The sequence below is a fragment of the Dermochelys coriacea genome, chromosome 3 (genome assembly GCF_009764565.3).
Source record: "Dermochelys coriacea isolate rDerCor1 chromosome 3, rDerCor1.pri.v4, whole genome shotgun sequence".
NCBI lineage: Eukaryota > Metazoa > Chordata > Testudines > Dermochelyidae > Dermochelys > Dermochelys coriacea.
In genome coordinates, this window is record NC_050070.1 from 70,101,107 (window position 1) to 70,128,487 (window position 27,381).

A 27,381-nucleotide genomic window follows, 5' to 3' on the forward strand; every position below is an offset into this window, starting at 1 on the left:
CCTGGAAAAAACAAACAAACAAACAAACACACAAAAAAACCTGTCTGTGCATTCCTTTGGAAGACACCACAGTTTAATCAGTAAAAATAAGGCTTTTACATTCAAGTTTTGACACCAAGAGTTAAAGCAAATTTTAATTGTTTTCCTCAAAAAGTTGTTGAAATGCAGGCAAATTTCCTCTCTGCACATAATGTCACAGGGAAAAGTTCACGTGGCAATACACTGGACTCTACTTGTAAACTCCAGGGAGAAGCAGGGCAAGAAGATAGGAAAATAAAGAGAAACAGATTCAGAAACAATGTGGGTTGAATGCGCAAACCTGGATGTACTGGGCCCAATTCTGCTCTCCATCAGGAAAACTAGAGTAATTCCATTGACTTCGATGTGCAGTCACATGAGATTAAAAAAGTAAAAGGAAGACAGTGGGAGAACATCAGTCTCATCCTCCTTCACTTTACACATTATTTTTAATGTAATGCCACTTTCTTCACCTTGAAATAGTGAAACTATTTCTCAGCTAAAAAAAGGCTTCTGCGGAGTGGCTGCTGTGGGCAACTATTCTATAGTGTAGTTATACAAAGCTAGTGATATTTTTATGCTGATTGTGGGCTAGATTTTCAACTGATATAAACTGCAATGGAGCTATGTGGATTTCCACAAGTTGAGGATCTGGTCGTGTCTCTAACAATCTCTCAAAAGGTGAGTAGCCTGCTGTATAAAACAAAACAAAGAGCTGCTTCTGAAAGAAAAAGGAAACTTTTCTGAACTCGGCCTTTCAGAGAGTAAGGAATTTTCTAGCCCTAGTTTGGGATATTTCAAGTCAGAAACATCCACAGAAGCCCCATTCTCTCAGTGAGTTATTACAGCAGAAGCTATACAGCTAGAGAAGGGAGCTATAAGTATCTAACTATCTGTACAATTACTTCTGCTGGATTTTTACATCACAACAGAGGCCCTGTTCTTCACCAAAGATACCTCATAAATACTGCAGCCTACATCACTAAACATACCAACACATTCTGCTATCATTGCAATTCATATCTCCCCTAAATTATGGATGATACATTCAAAGGAAAGATGGCCAAAACAATGATTGTGAAAACTAAACTCTGTCTATGATTTTGGGGACTTTTTCTTCATCATTACCCGGAGGATGTCAGTGTAAATGTCATTACATCAAATGGCTAAGCAATTTAGTAGTGACCTAGATAGACGAGGACAGCCATTGACTCAGCAAGTGAAAGGCGCATACATAACCAATTAATTCTTTCAAGCTTCACTAGCTAATGCCAGCTTGGACAGCGTGCCATTTACTATGCACTGCTCATGTACTGTACTAATCATTGCTTTTCTTCTGAATAAATGGACAGAATCAAGCACAGTACAATCCACATGAGAGACGTGAACATCTTTAGCTTTTCACTTTTTATTTCTAATTGAATTTTCACAGCATCTTACTTGGGCTGCCAAATCTCTTTAACAAAAATACTAGCAAGGTGGCTGAACCTCCTTGAGCCTAGCAGCAACATTAAAACAATTGAAGGAGCCCACAGGGAAGGGTGTGTAATAAACCAGGGATCCCTAGACATGGACAGCACCTTTAAACACAGGTCCAAAAAATCTTGCTCTTTTGGTATTTGCTTTGTTTGCACAATAACGTAAAAATTGCTAGCGTGTTCTTTTTAAACAGAAAGCAGCAGCATAGTGACAGCTGTGGTACTTAAATAGCTTGGCCCTGACACAGCTTGCAGCTCCTGTTGAGCACATCTAAAGCAGGGACCGGCAATCTTTGGGAGGCAGCCGATCAGGGAAAGCCATTGGCGGGCCGGGACGGTTTGTTTACTTGCCGCATCCACAGGTTCAGCTGATCATAGCTTCCACTGGCTGTGGTTCCCCATCCCAGGCCAATGGGGGCTGCAGGAAGTGGCGTGGGCTACTGAGGGATGTGCTGGCTGCCACTTCCTATAGCCCCCATTGGCCTGGAACGGTGAACTGCAGCCAGTGGGAGCTGTGATTGGCCGTTGCAGGTAAACAAACCATCCCAGCCTGCCAGTGTCCCGGGCCGCCTGACGGGCCATGTGCCAAAGGTTGCCGATCCCTGATCTAAAGTATGGATTGTATCCTAGGAGTGACTTTTTGTGGGGAGTGAGAATTGTTTGTTATATCCTGAGGATACAATCACTGCTGTTATTTCTGATACTGTTTTCCTAAAACGCATTTAGAGGGGAATTTTCAAAAGCACTCTACGTTGGCCCAACTCGACTGCCATTGAAGTCATACTGTTGACTTTCAATCGGAGCAGCGTCAGGCCAACAATGGGGCTTTTGAAAACCCTGCCTCCCCTGCACAAACACTGATTTATTTATTTCTGTACACTGTGGTGAAAGCTTTCAGAAACAGAAACTGCTTTTTCTGACCATAATCTCCCCTCCTCACCCAGTGGAAAACCCATGAGAAGCTAAAGCCTAAAGAACAAAGAACAAAAACCATCTCTACAAGGGGCCTTCTAGCCTATGGCAAACAAACCTAATGAGACGAAAGCCAAGACATCTGTGGGATAATCATGCATAACAGAGTTTTGGAAGGGATTGCTCACTCTGTCTTGCCCTTCAGTATACTCTTCTCTCTTTTTTCCTCCCACCAGCCACAGTCCTTCTCCCACCTGGATCCTGCCAGTCACTATCACCCATCCACAGTTCCTCTATAGACAACAGTTTTCACTCGTCTGCCATTCCTCCCTCCCTCTGCAGCCAGTCTTTCCACCATTCATTATGTGGGTGCTACATCAGTGGACTAGTGAAGCTGATCAGTTCCTAGTCAGCACTGCTGCTCAGGACACGTGACCATCAGACTGGATAAAAGGGTGACAACTCTCCAGAAATCACAGATTACTACTGCATTTATTAATAGGGACCCAGTACCGGGTTGTCTGGGCTGACTTTACATGGCAAATGCATCAGATGAAGTGAGCTGTAGCTCACGAAAGCTTATGCTCAAATAAATTTGTTAGTCTCTAAGGTGCCACAAGTACTCCTTTTCTTTTTGTGAATACAGACTAACACGGCTGCTACTCTGAAACATGGCAGAGACTCGAATCCATTAACACTCCCAAACATAGGAGCAAATATATACATCTCCCCTCTCAAACTGCTGATACCCTTAAAAAACTTTAATATTTAGTTTTTGGGCACCAGATGAGCAGAGAACCGTTTCATCTCTCACTTGACATGAAGGCTTCTGGACTCTCTCATTGAAGAGAATTTGTCTTTAACACCCTCAATTGTACCAGCACTGTGTGAATTGTATCAGCACTTTTGTGAAACTTTCCTTTGAAAACTGACTCCCTAAATCCAAGTGGGAAATTCTTAAATATAAATGAAAGACATATTGAATATGATTCCTTAGATATTAATAGTTCTTGGAAAACTCAGCCTCCTAACTCCTTCTGCCCTTGTTTATTCTTTTCAGGAAAACTGCATCTAAGTGACCTGATTTTAGATTTTATTTTTACCTAATGCAAAAGAATCTGATGCAACAAATACATAGATTTCATTACAAATGATATTTAGAGGCAGATTGCACCCAGATTGTTTTATAGCACCAAAAGGGTATTTAGGAATATACATTTTACGAAAGCAAAGTATCATTGGGGAGAACGTTTCTGTTTTGGACGGTCTTATTTTTTTCTGTTTTAAGCAAGACTGTTGGAAATTGGTCATGAAGCAAAAACAGCTGTATTCTTGTCAGTGGTATTACATTCCAATAGTTGACTAAGTACTCTTCAGAGGCTGAGAGAAAAGAGTGAAGAGAAGGATTTGTATGAAATTGGCCATTATATTAAACAATATGCCAATTCCATAAAATCCAGCTCAAAGGACTCTGGTGCAGATAATCTCTTCTTCCTGCTCCTATAACTGTACTGCATTGTAACAGGGATATTTCTGCTTGCACCTGCTATTTTATCTATCAAAGGTAATTGAAGACAAATCTCAGTAATCCCATCATACCCACACGATTCTTTCCAAAGAAACATACAACACAGAGACATTCCCCTCCCACCACCACCAATTATTTTCTGAAATAACTGATTTGAGTACATGTGCTTTTGCATGGCCCACATTCCCCAAGAGAGCAGTCACTGAAGTCTGGGAACTGAAGACAAGTTGGGACCCAAATCAAGAATGACAGGTCTAAAATCCAAATGACAGATACTTTGTCTGATAACTGAGGGTCAGAGTCCATCAGCCATACTCACCCTGAGCAGTCCCATTGCAATCAATGGGATTACTCAAGGAGCAAGGTACTGCTCAGTGTGAATGAGGATGAAGAATATGGCCCTTTTAGGTAGTAGGGATTAATTATACTCACTCGACTATTTCATCAGCTACACTTTAAAATACAAACAAGCAACCCATGAATAATTTCATCTCATGATGCGTGGAGACTGAGGAACTAGAGACCAGCCTGCAAAGTAATAAAGATGGCAAGGGGCAAAAATCACGTTTTCAAGGTTGGAGAAAGCTCCAATTAAAAGCCTATAAAGAGGCAGCTGACAGCAGTGGTTACATTTTCAGAACATTACACGTGCTGCCCACTGATCTGATTGGCAGAGTTGCTAAAACTAGGCATAATGATTTGAAAATGCACCCCACGCCCCCAGGTATTTTACATTGTTTGATGCCTTTACCAGAAGCTAATTTCCAGGTACATGGATATTATAGAGTTTCTTGAGATGTATATGATAAAACATTTCTTAAATGAGATTGCATTGTATTTCTATCAGATGTTCTATTGAATAGCCTTCCTAAATTCTCTTTTCAATCAAAGCTCTGAACTGGGACTTAGTGCTCACACAGTCTCATTTCCCATTACCTTGGGTTGTTTATCTGGGTTCAGAGATCAATACCACACCATGGAGAATTAATTTACCCCCACTAGCAATACTTTTCATCAATACATCTCAAAGTGTCCTGCAAAAGTGGACAAGCACGAGCATAATTCCTGTCTTGTAGCACAGAGAGTTGACTTGCCCAGCATTACATAGAAAGTCAATGGCAGAATCAGAAATAGAAGTCAAAAATCTTAATGCCCAGCCCTGTGCTCAGTCCACTAGACCACAACTTGTAGCCAGGGGCATTCTGAAGCCAGTTTCAGTACCCCATCTGTCTATTTCTCCCATGAATGTCTTCCTTCTTTTGTCCTCGCCACTCCATATGCATACAAAGCTCTCTCTGAGACGATCCACAAGACCCCCCCATCCTCCTCATTCAACTCCTTCAGACCCAGTTCTGCTGCAGCATCTACACATAGCAACAAAGACAGCTAATGAGTCATTTAAAACAAACTAACAAAAATCCCAACCTCCCATTCTTTTTACTACACCATGCTATGCATTTGCCCTCACCAAGTAAAGGAATGATTTTGTGCTATTGCTGTATTCTCTCCTCCATCCTCTCCCTGCTGTCTTGTTCTCCCCTTGTAAACGTGACATCTAATATAGGGCTTGTGACGTGGCCATGCAGAGGCATGAGGCCTCACCTACTCCTACGTGGCTGCTTTAGGACCTGGATCTCAGATCTGGGTCCAGTTCAATGCTCTGGATATCCCACCCCACAGGAAGCAAAGGGGCAAGAGAAGGAGGAACACTGTCTCCACTACAACCAACCTCTGCTCCCATCACAGAGGTGGGAAATAAGATGGACACTTTCAAAACTACTTCACTGCCACAAATTGTGACTCCAAGTCACGATGCCTCCTAGGTCTGTTCATGGTGGCATCCGTATAGACCACCAGACCAGAAGGTGGAGGTAGACAAGGCTTTCTTCGGACAACTAACAGAAGTTTCTAGATCACAGGCCCAGGTTCTCATCAAGGATTTCAATCACCTTGATATCTGCTGGGAGAATAATACAGCAGTGCACAGACAATCCAACAAGTTGTTGGGGACAACTTCCTGGTGCAAGTGCTGGAGGAACCAACTAGGGGCCATTCTCCTCTTGACCTGCTGCTCACAAAAAGAGAAGAATTGATAGAGGAAGTAGAAGTGAGTGGCAACCTAGGCAGCAGTGACCATGAGATGGTCAAAGTCAGGATCCTGACAAAAGAAAGAAAGGAAAGCAGCAGAATATGGACTCTGGACTTCAGAAAAGCAGACTTCGACTCCTTCAGGGAACCGATGGGTAGGATCCCCTGGGTGGCTACTATGAGGGGGAAAGGAATCCAGGAGAGCTGGGTCTATTTTAAAGAAGCCTTTTTGAGGGCGCAGGAATAACCATCCCAATGTGCAGAAAGAATAGCAAATATGGCAGGTGACCAGCTTGGCTTATCAGAGAACCTTTGATGAGCTTAAACACAAAAAAGAAGTTTACAAGAAGTGGAAACTTAGACAGGTGACTAGGAAGGAATATAAAAATATTGCTCGAGTATGTGGGGTAATCAGGCAGGCCAAAGCACAATTGGAGTTGCAGTTAGCAAGGGATGTGAAGGGTAACAAAAAGGGTTTCTACAGGTATGTTAGCAACAAGAAGGAGGTCAGGGAAAGTGTGGGACCCTTACTGAATGGGGGAGGCAACCCAGTGACAGATGATGTGGAAAAAGCTGAAGTACTCAATGCTTTTTTTGCCTCGGTCTTCACAGAAAAGGTCAGCTCCCACATTGCTGCATTGGGCAGCACAGTATGGGGAGGAGGTGAGCAGCCCTCAGTGCTGAAAGTACAGGTTAAGGACTATTTAGAAAAGCTGGACGTGCACAAGTCCATGGGGGTGCATCTAATGCATCCAAGGGTGATGAGGGAGTTGGCGAATGGGATTGCAGAGCCATTGGCCATTATCTTTGAAAACTCATGGCAATCGGGGGAGGTCCCGGATGATCGGAAAAAGGCAAATATAGTGCCCATCTTTAAAAATGGAAAAAAGGAGAACCCGGGAAGTCTCACTTCAGTCCCTGGAATAATCATGAAGCAGGTCCTCAAAGAATCCATTTTGAAGCACTTGGAGGAAAGGAAGGTGATCAGGAATAGTCAATATGGATTCACCAAGGGCAAGTCACGTCTGATCAACCCGATTTCCTTCTATGATGAGATAACTGGCTCTGTGGATATGGGGAAAGTGGTGGACGTGATATATCTTTACTTTAGCAAAGCTTTGGATACAGTCTCCCATACTATTCTTGTCAGCAAGTTAAAGAAGTATGGATTGGATGAATGGACTATAAGGTGGATAGAAAGCTGGCTAGATCATCGGGCTCAACGGGTAGTGATCAACATCTCAATGTCTGGTTGGCAGCTGGTATCAAGTGGAGTGTCCTAGGAGTCGGTCCTGGGACCAGTTTTGTTCAGCATGTTCATTAATGAGCTGGATGATGGGATAGATTGCACCCTCAGCAAATTTGTGGATGACACTAAACTGGGGTGAGAGATAGATACCCTGGAGGGTAGGGATAGGGTCCAGATGACCTAGACAAATTGGAGGAATAAGCCAAAAGAAATCTGATGAGGTTCAACAAGGACAAGAGCAGAGACCTGCACTTAAGGATGGAAGAATCCCAGGCACTGCTACAGGCTGGGGACCAACTGGCTAAGCGGCAGTTCTGCAGAAAAGGACCTAGGGATTACAGTGGATGAGAAGCTGGATATGAATCAACAGTGTGTCCTTGTTGCCAAGAAGGACAACAGCATATTGGGCAGTATTAGTAGGAGCATTGCCAGCAGATCGAAGCAAATGATTATTCCCCTCTATTCAGCACGGGTGAGACCACATCTGGAGTACTGTGTCCAGTTTTGGGCCCCCCACTACAGAAAGGACGTGGACAAATTGGAGAGAGTCCAGCAGAGGGCAACAAAAATGATTAGGGGGCTGGGGAACATGACTTATGAGGAGAGGCTGAGGGAACTGGGCTTGTTTGGTCTGCAGAAGAGAAGAGTGAGGGGGGATTTGATAGCAGCCTTCAACTACCTGAAGGGGGGAGGGGTTCCAAAGAGGACGGAGCTCGGCTGTTCTTAGTTGTGGCAGATGACAGAACAAGGAGCAATGGTCTCAGGTTACAGATGGGGAGCTCTAGGTTGGATATTAGGAAAAACTATTTCACTAAGAGGGTGACAGGTTTCAGAGTAGCAGCCGTGTTAGTCTGTATTCGCAAAAAGAAAAGGAGTACTTGTGGCACCTTAGAGACTAACAAATTTATTAGAGCATAAGCTTCGTGAGCTACAGCTCACTTCATAAAAGAAAAGGAGTACTTGTGGCACCTTAGAGACTAACAAATTTATTTGAGCATAAGCTTTCGTGAGCTACAGCTCACTTTATCAGATGCATCCGGTGCCACAAGTACTCCTTTTCTTTTTACTAAGAGGGTGGTGAACCACTGGAATGGGTTACCTAGGGAGATGGCGGAATCTCTATACTTCGAGGTTTTTAAGATCCAGTTTGACAAAGCCTTGGCTGGGATGATTTAGTTGGGGTTGGTCCTGCTTTGAGCAGGGCATTGAACTAGATGACCTCCTGAGGTCTCTTCCTAATCTTCTATGAACCACACCTCAGGAAGAATGTAGGAATACATAGCAGCAATTGGTTGAAGTTTTGAAAAATTAACTGACTTTCTACAAAAAGTGGGGGATAAAATAAAATAGGGTTTTTTGTGTCCCTCCCTTTCTCTTTTCACCCCTATGAGCCTGAGTCCAGTCAGTTCTATCCTAGGCTCTCACAACACAAGCTATGAACTTACCTGCTTTCCATGCTAGAGCAGCAGGTCTCAAGGCAACGTTTTATTGTTCTGACCCAGGACAGCAGATGGGCAGTTCCATACAGAAATTACTCTAGTACACTTGCCTCAATTCCTAATGGAATTCTGTAAAAACACCCATTCTCTTTTCAGCTCTCAAGCTATGCAGTGCACCTTCATTCTCCCAAGCTTATAAATTTACACTGAAATACTCACTCCTAGTTAGTGAGTTGCCACAACAGCATTTATACCTGGCCTTTTTGCCTTTGTAAAATCACCCTTTTTCTCCCTCACTGATGGAAGAACATTTGTCAATGCTGCATTGAAACTCACAGCTTGTTTCTTGGTCCCATACACTTTCCCTACTTCTCTCAATCGTTCCTGTAAGTTCACGAATAACATTCCTTGACGTTTTATGCAACTGTCTGCTAGAATTCTTCAGTAACAAGGGAAGTGTGGTCCTAGGCAGGAAGTACAATCCAAATCAATTTGATGAGAGGCAAAGCCCATTAGTTGCAAATAAAGACAACACATAGGGAGGCTGCACAGTTTAGAGCAGTAGTGGGCAACCTGTGGCCCATGGGGCGTGCAACATTTTGCTGACGTTGACCGTCCGCAGGCATTGCCTCCTGCAACTCTCAGTGGCTGCGGTTCGCCATTCCTGACCAATGGGAGCTATGGGAAGCTGCAGCCAGCGTGTCCCTGCGGCCCGCTGCTTCCCACAGCTCCCATTGGCCAGGAATGGCAAACTGTGATCACTGAGAGCTGCGGAGGGCCATGCCTGCGGACAGTCAACATTAGCAAAATGTCTCACAGCCCACAATTAGATTACCTTGATGGGCCGCAGGTTGCCCACTACTGGTTTAGAGGATAGGCATGAGACTGAGGAAGCAAACCTGGTTCTGTCACTGACCCGCTGTGTGACTTTAGGTTAGTTATTTCACCTCTTTGTGACACTGCTTCCCCTCCCACCCTTTGTCTGTCTCATACAGATTGCAAGAGATTTGGAGCAGGGACTCTGTTTATACAGTTCAATGGCTAGCTCGACAAGGACATAATCTTGGCTGGGCCCTGTAAGTGCTACCATAATATTACAGTCTATAAACCAAGCTGGAGGAAACAGTATAGTTTAAGAGTGAAAATTTACTTTAATTCCTTAGAATAGATATATTTTTTGCTAGGTGTGAGAAGGAAAAAGAGGTGGCAGAATTTCTATGAACATGAATTTACTCTCATCATTCACCGGTTTGCTGCTTCTTGCTTAATATTAAAATTTCAGTAAGTGCCAAGTCTCTAGGAACTTAACACAGCTATTCATGATCTCTCCTCTGTTAACCATGCAGATTCAGCTGATGAGGAGATGAATACATATTACCCTTTGCCTCTGTAAATTAGAAAGTGCTGGGCAAATGCAAAAAGTTATTTGAGAGAATAAAGGACTTATTCAATGGGTCACAATGACTGTTACATGTGTACTTATCTTAATTCCCTACCTCATGTCCTCTGTCTTGCACAGGACATGATTCACTGTCTGCTTCTGAGAACGACCCAGACTCATCACTGGAGTTTGTTCCATAGGATGGCTCACATTTAATCTGGGGTCTGACTTGGTTGTACATTCCATCTCCCATCATGCCTGGCTCCTGATGTTCAGGGGCCAGGAATCGAGCTCCTTGGGAACAGGGGGAAGATGAAAACTCACACAGAGGGAGGCTACAAGGAGAACCAACACTGCCATCCTCTGCATATGAGTAGGAGGAACATGAGCTAGAGGTCCTGGTTCTGGTTTCCAAAGGAGGAGAGCGAGGGCAAACTTTAATTGGCACCGGGCAGCTGGTGTTAGGCCGCATCCTTCCTGGCAAGTGATCAGCTGTCAGTCCACTGTGGGAATAGGTCTGTGAACTAGGAAGGGATTGGCTGCCTCCAGCCCACAGACCCTTTGGCACAGTCTCAGTGAGGTCTTTGTCCAAGCTGCTCACACCAGAATATGAATGCACGGAAGTGTTTACTTGGTCACAAGCACTTGAAGAGAATATAACACTCCTCCTGTCCAGTTCACCTTCCTGTTTACAGAGTGCTTCAAAACCAGGCCCTCTAAGTGGCGATCCCATTGTGAAGTTGGAAGTATCCTTCTGAATGGCATGTGACTGTCCATAATTCCCTGTGAAAGGGCTGTAGTCAGTTTTCTGGTCACCCTGAGTTGTCCCTTTGTCAAAAGGGCATGCTGGACTCCTGGCAAAGTGCTGTTGGGAAGTACTGGGGAAGCCAACCAAATCTACACTTTTTGTTCTGTTGAAAAAAGACCTTAAGCAGGAAGGAGAAGACACACTTTTAGACCTGTCAACACAAGTGGGACTTGGCTGTTTCCTGTCCATTTCGACATCCCCTTCTTTATCCCTGATGTCAGGTTCATCTCCAGACAGGCAAAGCGTGATGCTTTCTTCATCGTTTTCCTCATTCTGAGGCTCGCTTTTTATCTGCCCCACAGCAAGTCCTGATTTGAGGCCATTTCCAGGACTCTCTTCACTGAATGTGCTTGCAAAACCTGAGGTACTGATGGGTGATGTATTGTAGACATTCTTGGTACAAGCAAGCTGGTATTTCTTATATTTGGGGTACCGTGTTACTGTGTCTTTGTCCAAACTGTCCTTGCTATCTCTCAGCATGTCAGAGTCAGGCAGCATCCCTTCTTCCTTGTCTGCTCCAGAACTAGCAGATTCAAAGTTAAAGGGTTCCTGATGCATTCTTTCCCTTGGGCAGGATAACTTTGAAGTCTCTGATTCCATAGTTTCCTCCTCTTCTGCATCAGAGTTCTCTTCATCATGCATTCTCTGACAAGTCGTATCCTTTTTGCACAGGAACAGGCCATCTTCATTGTTCAGCAGCTGAGTCTGAAGGAAGCTGAAGCAGGAGTCCTCCAGGTTGTGCATGCGCAGGAATTCAGCACAGTGGATGACCTCTTGGATGTTTTCTCTGCTGAGTAACAGCTTAGCAGTGTAGGCAAACTGTAACAATGGACCAAATCCTCTGGCAGTGACCTGCAAAAAAAAAAAAAAAAACAACAACAGGGAAATTGACATCATTACCATCAGCACAGCTATTGTCCCAAGCCTTTCAAGTGTAATTAGATAACCTGACAGCTCTAATGTCCATAAATAAATACTGTAAAGTACCAGTTAATCTTTTATCAGGTCAGCAATGATACTACTTCCAATAATTAATGCTGTTTGCTCTGTGTTGCTTTTATACCTCGTATTACAGGCTGAACTAAATATTACTTAGCCTGAGCGACTTAAAGAGCTATGAACAAGGCATTTAAAAGATGTAAAAATATATATTAGCATACACACTGTTAATCCATCAATGAATGAATTCATAGTTCTCCATTAACATGATGCATTGCAACAAGAAGATAAAAATGAAAGTATGATTCTTCTAACCCTGGTGCAGAATGGGTTGGAGGATAAAGGTGTCATTTAACCCAAACACTGTTTTGGGAGGGAAACGTGTATGCTGAATATTATATGAAAATTCAGATAAAAACTTTTCCTCCTAGTTTGAAAAGCAACCAGGCTAATGTTTCCTCAAATCTATGCTAGCCACCATTTATCAAGTTTCTATTTTACAAATAATGGAAGATTTTGAATTTGTACTGCACATGGGTTCTCCTCAATCAGAGGAATTGCATTGTTTATGGTTTCAGTGAATATGAATTACAGCATACATTTGCATTCATATTCAACTGCTACATGTCACACAAGTCAAGAACCCTAGCCTAGAACACAATTTTACTCTATTTTTCTTTTGGAATTAATTATAGTTATTTCCTGGATTGTATTATACATACACACCACGCACATATTATATATAAGGAATACATACCCTCACATATGTACATGCACACCTTCCCCCAACCTCCCCTTCCTCAGATATGTTGTGGTGAGATCCATACACAGAGCCATGTGATAAATTGCATATATCATGCACTTTTGACTACTGTACCCCACCTGCATCCTGCCCATTAATCCACTGCAAGCGACTTCAACTAAAGGTTTGTCCCATCTGCCCTCCCCCACAAGTTATTCTGAACTGAAGTGCAGCACAAACACTGCTTGTTCCTGGAGCAGCAACAGGTTTAAGATCTGATATGTCCTGACTAATCCAGGACTAGAAATGGAAACTTTATCCTAATGGAAAAGGGAAATTTCTAGCTTTTTCTGGTCCCCATCCTTTGTATTTTGAAAAACAGACTTGTGACAAATTTTTGCTGACAGACCAGTCCAAAGCTGTGGCTCACAGTCAAGGAACAAGATTTCTAAAACAGGAAGGACTGTCCAGTGGTTAGGGCACTAAGATGGGACTCAAAAAAACAGCATTAAATTCCTTGCAGCACCTAAGTCTTCCTTTATGACACTGGGCAAGCCACTTAGCGTCTCTGTACCTTAGGTCCCCATTTGTAAAACAGGGAAGCTGTTTCCTATCACACAGGAGTACTGTGAAGATAAATACATTAAAGATCACAAAGCACACCGGTATGATGATAACGGGACAGATAAGTACCCTAAGATAGGCAGATAGCTTTCCAATGAGTTACACATCACCAGTTTTACCCATGCAATGTTCTGAAAAATCAGATTTTAACTCTGAAAAGTTAGGATAGTAATCATAGATATGTAGGGCTGGAAGGGACTTTGAGAGATCATCTAGTCCCCTGTGCTGAGGCAGAACCAAGTAAACCTAGATCATCCCTGACAGGTATTTATCTAACCTCTTAAAAATCTCCAATGACAAAAATCTCCCTTAGTAACCTGTTCCAGTGTGTAACTATCCTTATGTTAGAAAGCTTTTTCTAACATCTAACATAAATCTCCCTTGCTGTAGATTAAGCCCCTTACTTCTTGTCTGACCTTCAGCGGACATGGAGAACTGTTGATCACAGTCCTCTTTGTAACAGCCCTTAATATAACTGAAGACTTATTGGGTCCTCTCTCAGTCTTCTTTGCTCAAGATTAAACATGACCAGTTTTTTTTTTTTAAACTTTTCCTCATAGGTCAGGTTTTTTAAACCTTTCATCATTTCTGTTGCTCTTCTTTGGACTCTCTCCAATTTGTCCACATCTTTCCTAAAGTGTGGCATGCAAAATTGGACACAGTACTCCAGTTGAGGCCTCACCAATACCAAGTAGACCAGGACAATCATCTTGTGTGTCCTGTTAATATACCCCAGAATGACATTAGCCTTTTTCACACCTGCATCATATTGCTGACTCATATTCAGTTTGTGATCCACTATTAGCCCCCAGATCCTTTTCAGTGGTACTACCACTTAGCCAGTTATTCTCCATTTTGTAGTTACACATTTGATTTTTCCTTTCTAAGTGAAGTACTTGCACTTGTCTTTATTGTATTTAATTTTATTGAATTCAGACCAATTCTCCAATTTGTCAAGATCCTTTTGAATTCTAATCCTGTCCTCCAAAGTGCTTGCAACCCATCCCAGCTTCCACAAACATTATAAGCATACTCTCCATTATCCAAGTCATTAATGAAATATTGACTAGTACTGGACCCAGGATAGACCCCAGTGGCAACCACTGATAACTACTGTGACAAAGCTCTGTCCTTGCCTCCGTAGGTCCCGCGTTTCCTGGTGGATTTCGCTAGCCTCAGAGGCTCACTGTGACCCTCCACGTAACCCTTCTTTCTCTAGAGACAAGGGTCACAGTCTACTGAGCCATTTTCATCATAAGCCAGCGAGGGAAGTGAGGAGAAGTTATCCTTCTTTGCACAGTCTCTGTTGTCTCCCAGTCTCAGCGATTAATCAGGGGGCAAAGGGGAGGGGGGAGAGCCGGGGCCCACCCTCTACTCCGGGCTCCAGTCCAGACCCTAATAGTATCAGCTATGGTAGTTGACCTTTTAGAAACATGACATGTACAATTCCCTGGGCTACTTCCCCCACAGCAGCCTCACTTTCTCAAGCTCCACTTCACCCTTACCTTAGGGCCTCCTTCCTTGTGCCTGATATGGTGTGTACTACTCAGCCTCTCCAACAGCACAACTTTCTCCCCCAGCTCCTGACATGCACACCCACCTGACTAACTGGGAAGCTTTTAACTAGTTTCAGCCAGCACCGAGTGGCTTCAGGTGTCCCAATCAACCTAGCATTCTCCCTGCCTTCTGGAAAGTTCTTAGTTGGCCCAAGGTGTCTTAATTGACCTGGAGCAGCTGGTACCACTTATCCTGGTACCAGGGATTTGTTTAGCCTGGAGCTAATATATCTATCTCCCACTACTTTTTTATAGCCATCTGACCTTGCCCCGTCACACTACTTTTTGAGTAAGATCTTTCAACCACTTGTGCACTTATCTTACATTAATTCATCTAGACCACAGTTCCCTAGTTTGCTTATAAAAATGTCGTGTGGCTGTGTCAAAAGCCTTACTAAAATCAAGACATATCATGCCTACTGCTTCCCCCATGGGAATACTTGTATATGTTTGGAATCAACTCCCTCATAATGCTAAAGCCATGAATGAGTCGTGCAAATCATTCCAAAGAAGTGGTTATAAATCCTTGGCCACACAGCACCATCAGGTACTTTGTACAGGCCACATATTTTAAGAGTAAAAGCCAGAGAGAGAGCATTTTAAGAAACCATTATAAAGCCAGGTTGTCAAGAGCCCTACTATATAAACCTTGGACGCAGACGAAAACAACAATCTTTTTAGACACTTCTTAAAATTGCTCCCAATACATTTTCTATACATAACAGTACTGCAATAAATGGTATTTTAGAAAACTTCTAACTTGACTGCTTGTTTCTTACACAATTCTTACAACAAAGCCTACATTCCCCTTTTACAATATGCCTCTAGTGGAAAAGTGCCTAGATTTAGGAGTTGGCTATTGAACTGATCTTTGAACAGTCAGTGTCAAGGTTCCTTCCCCACTTTGAACTCTAGGGTACAGATGTGGGGACCTGCATGAAAGACCCCTAATCTTATTCTTACCAGCTTAGGTTAAAGCTTCCCCAAGGCACAGATTTCTTTCTTGCCTTGGGAACCAGCTTAGGTTAAAAGCCCGATACGCTGCCACCACCACCAAGCAATTTAAACAAACAACAGGGAAAGAGACCACTTGGAGACGTCTTCCCCCAAAATATCCCCCCAAGCCCTACACCCCCTTTCCTAGGGAAGGCTTGATAATAAAATCCTCACCAATTGGTACAGGTGAACAGAGACCCAAACCCATGGATCTTAAGAATAATGAAAAATCAATCAGGTTCTTAAAAGAAGAATTTTATTCAAAGAAAAGGTAAAAATCACCTCTGTAAAATCAGGATAGTAAATACTTTACAGGGTAATCAGATTCAAAACAGAGAATCCCTCTAGGCAAAACCTTAAGTTACAAAAAGACACAAAAATGGAATACACTTTCCCTCCAGCACAGCAAATTTCACAAGCCAAAAAACAAAGAAAATCTAACGCATTTTCTAGCTAGATTACTTACTAACTTTTACAGGAGTTGGAAGGCTTGCATCCTTGATCTGTTCCCGGCAAAGGTATCACACAGACAGACAAAAGCCTTTTTCCCCCCTCCAGATTTGAAAGAATCTTGTCCCCTCATTGGCCATTTTGGGTCAGATGCCAGCGAGGTTATTTTAGCTTCTTAACTCTTTACTGGTGAAAGGATTTTGCCTCTGGCCAAGAGAGATTTTATAGCACTGTATACAGAAAGTTGGTTACCCTTCCCTTTATATTCATGACAGTCAGCGTTACATTTTTTGCCTGTTAGATTGTCAGTTCATTGAAAGCATATCTACATTTTATCTACACGCAGCTTGATTAGCAAGATTGCTCGTAAACTTTAAACATAAGAACGGCTATAGCGGGTCAGACCAAAGATCCATCAAGCCCAGAATCCTGCTTTCCAACAGTGGCCAACGGCAAGTCTCCAGAGAGAATGAACAGAACATGGAATCACCAAGCAATCACCATCCCCCGTCACCCACTCCTAGCCTCTGGCAAACAGAGGCTAGGGACACCATCCCTGACCATCCTGGCTAATAGCCATTGATGGACCTATCCTCCAACTTACCTAGTTCTTTTTTGAACCCTGTTATAGTCCTGGCCTTCACAACATCCTCTGGTAAAGAGTTCCACCAGTTGACTGTGTGGTGTGTGAAGAAATACTTCCTTTTGTTTGTTTTAAACCTGCTGCCTATTAATTTCATTTGGTGACCCTAGTTCTTATGTTATGAGAAGGAGTAAACAACACTTCCTTATTTACTTTCTCCACACTAGTCGTGACTTTATAAACCTCAATCATATCCCCCCTTAGTCGTCTCTTTTCCAAGCTGAAAAGTCCCAGTCTTATCAATCTCTCCTCATACGGAAGCCATTCCATACCCCTAATTATTTTTGTTGCCCTTTTCTGTACCTTTTCCAATTCAAAACATAATTTTTAAGATGGAGTGACCACATCTGCATTCAAGATGTGGGCATACCATGGATTTATAGAGAGGCAATATGATATTTTCTGTCTTATTATCTATCCCTTTCTTAATGATTCCCAACATTCTGTTTGCTTTTTTGACTGCCGCTGCACATTTAGTGGATGTTTTCAGAGAACTGTCCAGAATGACTCCAAGATCTCTTTCTTGAGTGGTAACAGCTAATTTAGATTCCATCATTTTGTATGTATAGTTGGGATTATGTTTTCCACTATGCATTTCTTTGCATCTATCAACATTGAATTTCATCTGCCATTTTATTGCCCAGTCACCCAGTTCTGTGAGATCCCTTTGTAACTCTTTGCAGTCTGCTTTGGACTTAACTATTTTGAGTAATTTTGTATAATCTGCAAATGTTGCCACCTCACTGTTCACTCCTTTTTCCAGATCATTTATGAATAAAGAAAAGGAGTACTTGTGGCACCTTAGAAACTAACTAATTTATGAATAAGTTGAACAGTACTGGTCCCAGTACAGACCCTTGGAGGACATCACTGTTTACTTCTCTCCATTATGAATACTGACCATTTATTCCTACCCTTTGTTTCCTATCTTTTAGCCAGTTACCGAGTCACGAGAGGACCTTCCCTTTTAACCCATGACAGCTTACTTTGCTTAAGAACCTTTGGTGAGGGACCTTGTCAAAGGCTTTCTGAAAATCTAAGCATATTATGTCCACTGGATTACCCTTGTTGACCCGCTTGTTGACCCCTGTGATAAATGAAGGCGGGGTAGCTCCCTTTTATGGACAATCAGCCAGGCAGTTAGCTATAAAGTCCCTCTTGGTGGCTGTTCTCTGTTTGCTTTGCATGTAAAGGGTTAACAAAATCCCCCCAGGTAAAGGAAAAGGAGTGGGCATCTGACCAAAAGAGCCAATAGGAGGGCTAGAATTTTTTAAAATTGGGAAAAAACTTCCCTTTGTCTGTGTGTTGTGGTTCTCCGGAGAGTGGAGATACAGAATAGCAATGCTTTAAGCCAGCGTGGCAGAGCTCCAACCTTATCCCTGTGGGTCCTGTGCTTCCAGGCAGTTTATGCTAGCCTCAGAGGCTCACTGTGACCCTACATGTAGCCTCTCTCTCTCTAGGGCCAGGGTTACAGTCTACTGAGCCCTTTTCATCATAAGCCAGCAAGGAGGTTGGTGAGAGAACTCCCACAGCCTCTGTTGTCCCTACGGGCTTACTCAAGAACAGTTTAGCCTGCTGTCCTGACAGGGGTCTGTCTTCCCCTCCCATGAGATGTTTCTGTAGTGGTGGATTGGGGGGAACCTGGGCCTGCCCTCTACTCTGGATTCTGGCCCAGGGACCTTAATAGCAGCACCTGATCTTTTACTGCCAGAGTTGCTACATTTCCCTAGGCCACTTCCCCACAGCTCCCCCTTACCTTAGGACTCCCTTTCCAGTGGTTTGAAGGTGTCTTCATTACCCAGCCCTTCAGCCGCACTTCCTCTCCTCTGGCTCCCTGACTCTCCTGACTGGAGTGAGCCCTTTTATAGTTTCAGAGGGGCCTTAATTAGAGTCAGGCGTTCTCATTAGCCTAACAGCTTCAACTGACTCTTTGAAGGCTAATTGGAGTCATGAGTCCACCCTAGCCTGGAGCAGCCTCTGCTCTGGTCAGTCAGGGAACAGAAAACTGCTTGTCCAGTGGCCAGTATATCTGTCTTCGACTACTCTGCTGTATCCAACTGGCCTGTGTCGTTCACCCAGGTATGATCACAGATCATCAATTCATACCTTGAACCTGCTTATCTGAAGCCTCAGATGTGTAAGTAAATCAGGGAATGTCTAGAAAGACATGATTAGGTTTATTTCTTTTATTTCTTATTGGCTTGTGGACTCCTCTGTGCTAACCCCAGCTGCTTTTATTTTGCTTGTAACATTTAAGCTGAACCTCAAGAGTGATCTTGATGCTTAATTTTTATAATTGTTTCTTTTAAGATCTAGCAAAAAGCCTAAGTTCCAAATGTATTTCCTTTCTTTTTGGGTTTAATAAAATTTACCTTTTTAAAGAGGTTTGTGCATATGTTTAATTAGCTGGTGGCAACAGCCGATTTCCTTTGTTTTTTTCTCAGCTCTTCACGGGAAGGGGGGTGAAAGGGCTTGAGGGTACCCCACAGGAAGGAATTCCCAAGTATTTCTTCCTGGGTTCTCAGAAGCGGGGGGAAGGTTTGCACTTGGGTGGTGGCAGCACCTACCCCTCCAAGGTCAGAGAGAAGCTGTGACCTTGGGAGTTTAATACCAGCGTGGGGTGGCCAGTAATAATTTTTTTAGAATCCTTGTGGGTCCCCATCTTCTGCACTCAAAGTGCTAGAGAGAGAGTCAGCCTTGACAACCCCTTAATAAATTCTAGTAGATTGATGAGACATGATTTGCCTTTACAAAACCATGTTGACTCTTCCCCAACAAATCATGTTCATCTATGTGTCTGATAATTCTGTTCTTTACTATAGTTTCAACCAGTTTTCCTGGTACTGAAGTTAGTCTTACCGGCTTGCAATTGATGGGATCACCTCTGGAGCCTTTTTAAAAATTGGCATCACATTAGCTATCCTCCAGTCATCTGGTACAGAAGATGATTTAGATGATTTAAATGAGCCACTCAGAAACCAATTTTTTCTTGATAAGATCTTCAATAAATGGGTTTTTGTATCATTGCATATCTTGTAAAAATCAGCTACAACCTGCGTCTGTAAGAGCAGTAGATGATAGTATATTTGAGATCAGAAGAGACTCCGTGGAAGAAAAAGGTTCTCATAGTAGTTATCTAACATAACCACTAGGGGGAATGACTGCAAAACAAATTGAAGCACGGGTGGCTCTACTATGTTTTCACTTGTGATGTTTGCTACAGTGTAGATAGTCTAAAGAACCTTGTAACTGACTTATAACATTCCACAATAAAGCTATCTTCCAGGCTGACTCTGTCTTTTACTCCTAATAGCTCCAGATGATAAATACACAGCATCCAGGACATCTGTTACACCTGTTTTATGCAGAAAATGTCAGAAGCAGAGCTCTTGCCACGCTAAGGAGGAAATACGGAAGAGACCCCTTTAAGATATGTGGAAAAAACTTGGAATGAATGGCAGATGAGAGAGATGGTCAGGCCTGCACCTTGAATTAATTCTGATCTGACATAGAAATTTTGTAACTATCACTGTCCTAATTCATTTACAGACACAGAGAAGTAAAGTTACCATTAACGCACCAGAATGATCATACTTTCAGCTCTAATAGACATCCTCAGGGAGGAGTCTCTGAAATGTTTCAATTCAGAGATAATGTTTTAAACTATACAAACAATAACTTTGATAATAAATGTGTTCAAACACTTGCTGGGAAGTGTTAAAAATAGCAGAATCTCAGTAGCCTGAAGCTGTCTAAATACTGATTTGGCCTCTATTGTGGGTCCACCATCTTACTGCCTTTAGAATTGCTTATATTCATTCACTGTGACAAGAAAGCAGATATTCAGGCACTGGAGTATGGTTATACATACTGCACAATTTGAAAAGGAAGATTTAAAAGCTGCATACATTACAGCTACCCAGGCATTTCCGTATCTATGGGTTGGGTTTTTACAGCAGGAATGGTCCTTTAAAAAGATCACACTACACATATGTCACAGTACAACAATTAGTGAATCCAAGGTGATATGTTTTACTAATGGAATTGGGGTTTATTAACCCAAAATAATGCTCCCCATTTGTATTTTAGAGAAACTTTGGGTAGATGGATACAATGCTACTCACAGACCAACACCACAATCAAACTATATTTTTGATATTACAAATAAGATGTCCGATTTCCAGGATCTATTTGCTACCAAATTTGAGAGGAGTTTTCAATAAAAATAAGCATTAAATGAGACAGCTCAGTTTGTGGGAATAAATATGGAGTATCCTCTCCAAACTGATATGCCAGGCCACTACACCACTAGTCTCTCATAATACATAGCTCTTCTAAATACCACTTCTATCAAATTAACCACAACCATTGCTAAACAGAGTAGTTAAAAGTTTGTGTGTACAAAACCCCAACCTAGGAAACAAGCTCTGGAACAATATATGTGTGCCATGTGCCTCTGACCATATGCTGTATCACTTTCTTTTACTCTTCATCCCTTTGCTGTCTTTTTGATTGTAAGCTGGACTTTGACCTCATATATATATTTGAAATGTGCCTAGCACACTGTGGGCTCTACCACAACCTAAGTAATGAAGAATTTTATTTTGATTTTCTTGTGTAACCCCTTGGTCTGTGGGCATTAAATACCTCACTCTGTGCCCCAACCACATTGGATACCAGACTGTCACAGCCCCACCCACAGAGACTGGCTCTTTAGCTCAAGTTACAGACACCCTTGCTTTTAGCTCAGGAGGTCCCTGGTTCAGCTCCTGTGTTGGCCATGATGACAGTTGTCATGCTTGCTCCCAATGATCAAAATTTAATGTGGAACTCTAAGCCAATTTTGTCTTATGAAGCAACATGAGGCCTGGCTAGCGATGGAATAGAGAAGTGTGATGCTGATCATGAGGAGCATTCTAGAAACTATGTATAGTGGCAGGTTTCAGAGTAGCAGCCGTGTTAGTCTGTATTCGCAAAAATAAAAGGAGTACTTGTGGCACCTTAGAGACTAACAAATTTATTAGAGCATAAGCTTTCCACCAAATGCATCCGATGAAGTGAGCTGTAGCTCACGAAAGCTTATGCTCTAATAAATTTGTTAGTCTCTAAGGTGCCACAAGTACTCCTTTTCTTTTTATGTATAGTGGGGAGATGATTGTCAAGAGATTCTGAGATTATAAAGTTGTAAAGGTCCACTGTGATCTAGTCTGACCTTCTGCATAACACAGGCCATAGGACCTTCACTAAATTAATTCCTGTTTGAACTACAGCATATCTTTTAGAAAGATTGGCTAATTAGCATTAGAAAATACATTTACTGACAGGACCATAAATTTATAGACTCTCAGAAACCAAGGATGCAAAACCCATTTTAGATTATTCTATCTCTCCCTTTGTTACGCAGAGAGTAATGAGTGTTTTGTTCTATCTAATTTTAATTGGCTTGAGTGACTGGACTTCCACTACTTCCTTTGGGAGACTGTTACTAGAACCTACTTAAGACCTCACTGCTAGGAAATTTTGCTTCCCTTATTTTCAGTCACACAATTTTTTGTTTTATCTCCTTGGCTCACTCTAAATAATTCCTCTCCCTCCTGGGCATTTAGACATTTCAAATACTTGCAGAATTACCATATTCCCTACCTTCCGCTTGTCCTTACTTGGTATTAAATGCTCAATAAACCAAAAATTAGATAATCCAAGGGAAATATCTGGAAAATAATGGTACTCTGGGACATTTAGAGGTGAGAATGGGAAGCAGATTAGGCCTGAGCTGGCAATGCAAAAACGTTAGCAAAAAAGACCAACCCCATTGTGGCTGCACATGCAAAGGGAGTGAGGTATTGTTCTTGTACAGAAATGTTCAGAACTGCCTGCAGTATTCTAGGAGTAGCCATTCTCTAAATGCATTTGTGACATTTCACTGGAAATGCTCCATAGCATTCAGGGCAGTTCAATACTACCAAAATGTCAATAAATGGGAGCTAAACTCAAAGAAGAATGAGAGAAGCAATTAAGGGACTGGGAGAGACTGACTTACGAGGAAATAGTGAAATAACTTAATATGTAAAAATTAGCTAAGTGATAGCTAAAATGGAATGAGATTCCATTTACAACAGTCTGAAGGGTGTAAATGCTGAGGAGAGAAAAGAATTGTTTAAGATATTAAAAGGAGATACAGCTGGGTGCAATGGGATAAAACTGAAAAAGGGAAAATGTAGGCAATTCTTTTTATACTCAAGCTAGTTGTTAATTCTCTTGTGTGTGGAATGGCTTCCCAAGCAAAGTGATGAATACCTTGTTGCTTGAAACTTGACAAAGCAGTGAAGAATATACTGCCGAGAAAAAAATCTTGTCCTAGCAGGGATGGACTAGATGATTTGGTGGGTCTTTTCCAGCTCCAATTTCTAGGACTGTGTGAGTGACTTCATTCATAACTTATCAGAGAATAACCAAAAGCAGCTGATTCATTAGTAAAAATATCTTGGGTGTTTAAAATAATAATTCTTTAAAAACCAGCAAGAGACATTAACTTGCTCCACTGGATGCAAAAAGTTCTCTGGAGTGTTAGCCACATAATTCTCATTGCCTTTAGCAGTAGTGTAAATTGCTAGGTCAGAACTTTGCAGTGCTTTGAGAATTAGGGATAGGTATAAGAACAGCTGAAGGCCTTCATTCTGAAACCACTTATGCAGACAATTAACTTTACACTCTCATGTGGAAAGCTAAAGCATGCATATAAAGTGCTTGCAGGACCACAGTTTAAGTTTATAATATTCAGAATTTGTAATCTGAGGGCATCACAAAAGCATCTAAAAACAGTACAAATAGTTTTCCTTCATCTCTATGTCCAAAAAGTGATTTAACTAATTTAAACCATTTTTTACAAGGCAAGGGAAAAAGAAAATGTAGATCAAGGCTGACACTTTGAATATCAAATTCCAAACTTATTAATTAAAAATACTGAGTAATAAACATATAGGAAGGTGTGTTTTTGTTTTAAAGTGAAATCAGAAACCATCTATTCATTATTTTATTGCTATATGATGTAGTTGATATAATACCCAACACTAATTTAGAGGCATGTGTAAAGACTTTAATCAACTTCAGAGTTGAAGATTGTTTCCTAAATCCTCAGTCTTATTAGTCAATTTAGTAAGAGTCTCTTAGGCCAATAAGTTCCTAAAGCTACAATTTATATAATCCAGCACACCTAAAAATAGAAGATAAGATTAGTGACAGTTAACCGTTCCTATTTTTTTCCACAGCCTGAAGAAGGTCTCAGGGATTAAACAACACCTCTAATCTTATTTGCTATAATTAACATGCACTTCATTCTTTTTCTTTTGCAGGCAATGTGTGTGTATAGCATGTGCATTATTTTCAGAGTGTAATTTAATAACTAAGATCAGTAACCAGGATATTATTTCATTAAGAGTTAAGTAACTTTCTGATTATTTACTTAGTTATTTTTACTTGGAATGGGGTTTCTTGGCAGATTCTGTTTTTCCCAGCCTGGAGTTTTTTGTTTGCTTGTTTGTAAATCTTTTCAGACAGTTTGCCCAACATCCTACTATATTTGCACAGGCAAACACTCTGTTGCACGTGTAAAATAGACAGTTGGAGATTTTCATGCTTTGCATATACAAATGCCTATCAGCATGCATAAGATTGGTGTGTGCAAGATTAGACGTTGCTTTTCAGATTGCAATCTTTTACAATAATACAGCAATGTACAGTAGGCACGAAAAGAGACCCAAAGATGAAGACTAATAGGATACAAATAAAATAATACAGTATTTATTTTTTAAGACAGAGACAAATATGCCAACCTTATATTGACTTTTTTGGCTTAAGTTGTGTGGCTTAAGTATCCTCCAGTTCCTAAAGTTTAAAGAATGGTAGCCCTGCAATCACAACAATGCACTTTTCCCCTGTCTGATCATTATCAAAAGGCCACTGGGTTAGATCCATTAATCTAATTTCATTTCATATAAGGAATCAACAATCACTCTTTAAAATCCAGTTTGGTTCAGAAGCAGGGAGGCTACATGAATCTGTATCTGGACTTTCAAATACATTAAAAGCAGTTCCCATGCTGGTACTAAAGTAATGAAAGCTCTAGGCAAGGCCTGCAGTTTTGCTTGAAAAACACCTTCTGTGCTCGGCGTATTTTTAGCTTGAGTTTTACTTTCTACCCACTCAGGCTGGTGATCACAAACTTTGATACAAGACTGATCTGATGTCAAATTGATAGTCTGACAACTTTTTGACATCAACTCGAAAGTGTGAGTGACAGCATCACAATGAAAACATCTCTGCATCCATGCATCCTAATGAAAGGGAGGGACCCAGACCATAAAGCTCTTTTCTCCAAAATGCTGATTTATCTTTTTTAGTGAAAATAAAAACTAAAAAAGCAAAGCCCAGCCACCTGCAAAGCAGCACTGCAGCCTGGCTAAGGGCTGCTTCTCTTTGAAGTACATCCAGTTCAAATGCCTCTTAAGAGGTCAGGCTACAGTGCTTCAAGAAGTGCCTCAACTCCCTTTGTAGTTTTACTTTTACTTAAGAGGCCAAATGGGAGCACTTTATGGCATCCAACTTTGCTTTTACTGTAGAAGTTTTAAGTATAGCAGCCCCTCTTGCAAGCTCAAGCCTCTGATCAGGAAGGAGAGAGGTCTGTTACAGTCTTTGATTACCTATGTAGTAGCATTTATAAATTGGAGAAGGAAAAAAAAATCTATTTCCATTTTCTTCATCTCCTTGACATAATGAAGATATAGTGGGCCAACATTTCAGAGAGGCACCCACTTGCACACTTGTTAGCAGATGACTGGCTGTTTAAATGCTAGTTTGCAAAGTTATCTAGTACTCAAGCACAAATTCCAGCTGCTCATGCTTACTGAGAATGGGGTATTTAAAAAACCTCACTAAAAATAAAACCTGACTGGTGAGTCTGAACATGGGCTATTTGATCCTGTGTTTTGATCTTCACTGATGGAACCTGGTAACCAGCCAGCTGAATTCAACTGGACCAGTTGTGGGTTCAGATTTCAGGACTGGAACCACAGCTTTGAGCAGTCAGGGTCTGAAACTTTGTTATAACTGGGGTCTCTGGAGTCTGGATATTTGTTTTATGCAAATGAGGATTCAGATTTTCAGGAGTCAAAACTAACATTTAGTGTTTTTAAAGATTCAATCCTGTCAAGTGAAACAAACACCTTATTTATGGTTTATAAGGATCTTGCCAAAAGTGAATGAAAATGAAAGGTTTCAGCAATAGGACTGAAATTAATATTCAGAAGTGGAAGGATGGTCATGGGGCTGAAGCTAAGCCTGAAAGTGAGGAGATTTAGGTTCTGGCTCAGACACAGACTCCCTGTGCGACTCTAGGGTTGTCAACATTCTCATCGCACAAATTCAAACACCCCTGCTTCCCTCCTCCAAGGCCCTGCCCCCACTCACTCCATCTCCCCTCCCTCTGTTGCTCACTCTCCCCCCCACCTCACTCAAGTCCCCCTGCCCCAGCCTGGTGATTGGGGTGCGGGAGGGGGTGAGGGCTCCAGGATGGGGTCAGAAATGAAGGGTCCAGAGTGTGGGAGAAGACTCAGGGCTGGGGTAGGGGGTTGGGATGTGAGGGCTCCAGCTGCGTGCACGGGCTCTGGGGTGGGGCTGGGAATGAGGGTTTTGGGGTGCAGGAGGGGACCAAGGGTTTCAGAGTGCAGGAGGGGGCTCAGGGCTGGGAAAGGGGGTTGGGGTGTGGGACGGGATGCAGGCTTCAGGCGGGAGTTTGGGTGTGGGAGGGGGCTCAGGGCTGGGGTGCAGGGGATATAGGCTCTGGGAGGCAGTTTGGGTGCAGGAGGGGGCTCAGGGCTGGGGCAGGCGGTTAGGGTATGGGAGGGGGTGTGGGGTATGGTCTCCAGGAGGGAGTTTGGGTACAGGAGGGGGTTCCAAGCTGGAGCACGGGCTCCAGGCAGTGCTCAGCTCGGGCAACTCCCGTAAGCGACAATATGTCTCTCTGGCTCCTAGGCACAGGGGCAGCATGGTGGCTCAGTACGCTGCTCCTGACTGCAGGTGCCGCCCCCGCAGCTCCCATTGGCCATGGTTCCCGGCCAATAGGAGCTGTGGCGCTGACGCTTGGGGCGGAGGCAGAGCGCGGAACCTTCCCGCCCGCTGCTGCACCCAGGGGCTGCAGGAACATGCTGGCCACTTCTGGGAGCCACGTGGAGCCATTGCATGCAGGGAGCCTGCCTTAGCCCCACTGTGCCACCGACCGGACTTTTAGCGACCCAGTCAGCGGTGCTGACCAGAGCCACCGGGCTCCCTTTTCAATCAGGCATTCCAGCTGAAAACTGGACACCGGGCAACTCTAGTGACACTGCCTAAGCCTCAGCCATTCTGTACCTCAGTTTCATGCCATGTAAAATGGGGATAATAATATTTCCCTACCTTACAGTGAGATGGAGACTTAATTCTTTAAATGTTTGTAAAACACAGATCCCTGGATGGCAGGTGCTTCACTAGCACAAA

General features: G+C 42.5%; 1 protein-coding gene across 5 annotated transcripts in view; it reads right to left on the reverse strand.

Annotated features, from left to right (window-relative positions):
- The window catches only part of BACH2 (BTB domain and CNC homolog 2), a 276,014-nt gene that overhangs the window by 16,794 nt on the left and 231,839 nt on the right, over positions 1-27,381 (reverse strand). For 3 of the 5 annotated variants that reach the window (XM_038394078.2, XM_038394080.2, XM_038394083.2), the window contains one exon: positions 10,209-11,753. In XM_038394078.2, coding sequence (XP_038250006.1) covers positions 10,209-11,753 — 1,545 coding nt within the window. Of the gene's footprint in view, positions 1-10,208; positions 11,754-18,607; positions 18,956-19,710; positions 19,911-27,381 lie in introns of those variants that run through there. The other 2 variants (XM_043510659.1, XM_043510658.1) reach the window with 2 other exon arrangements.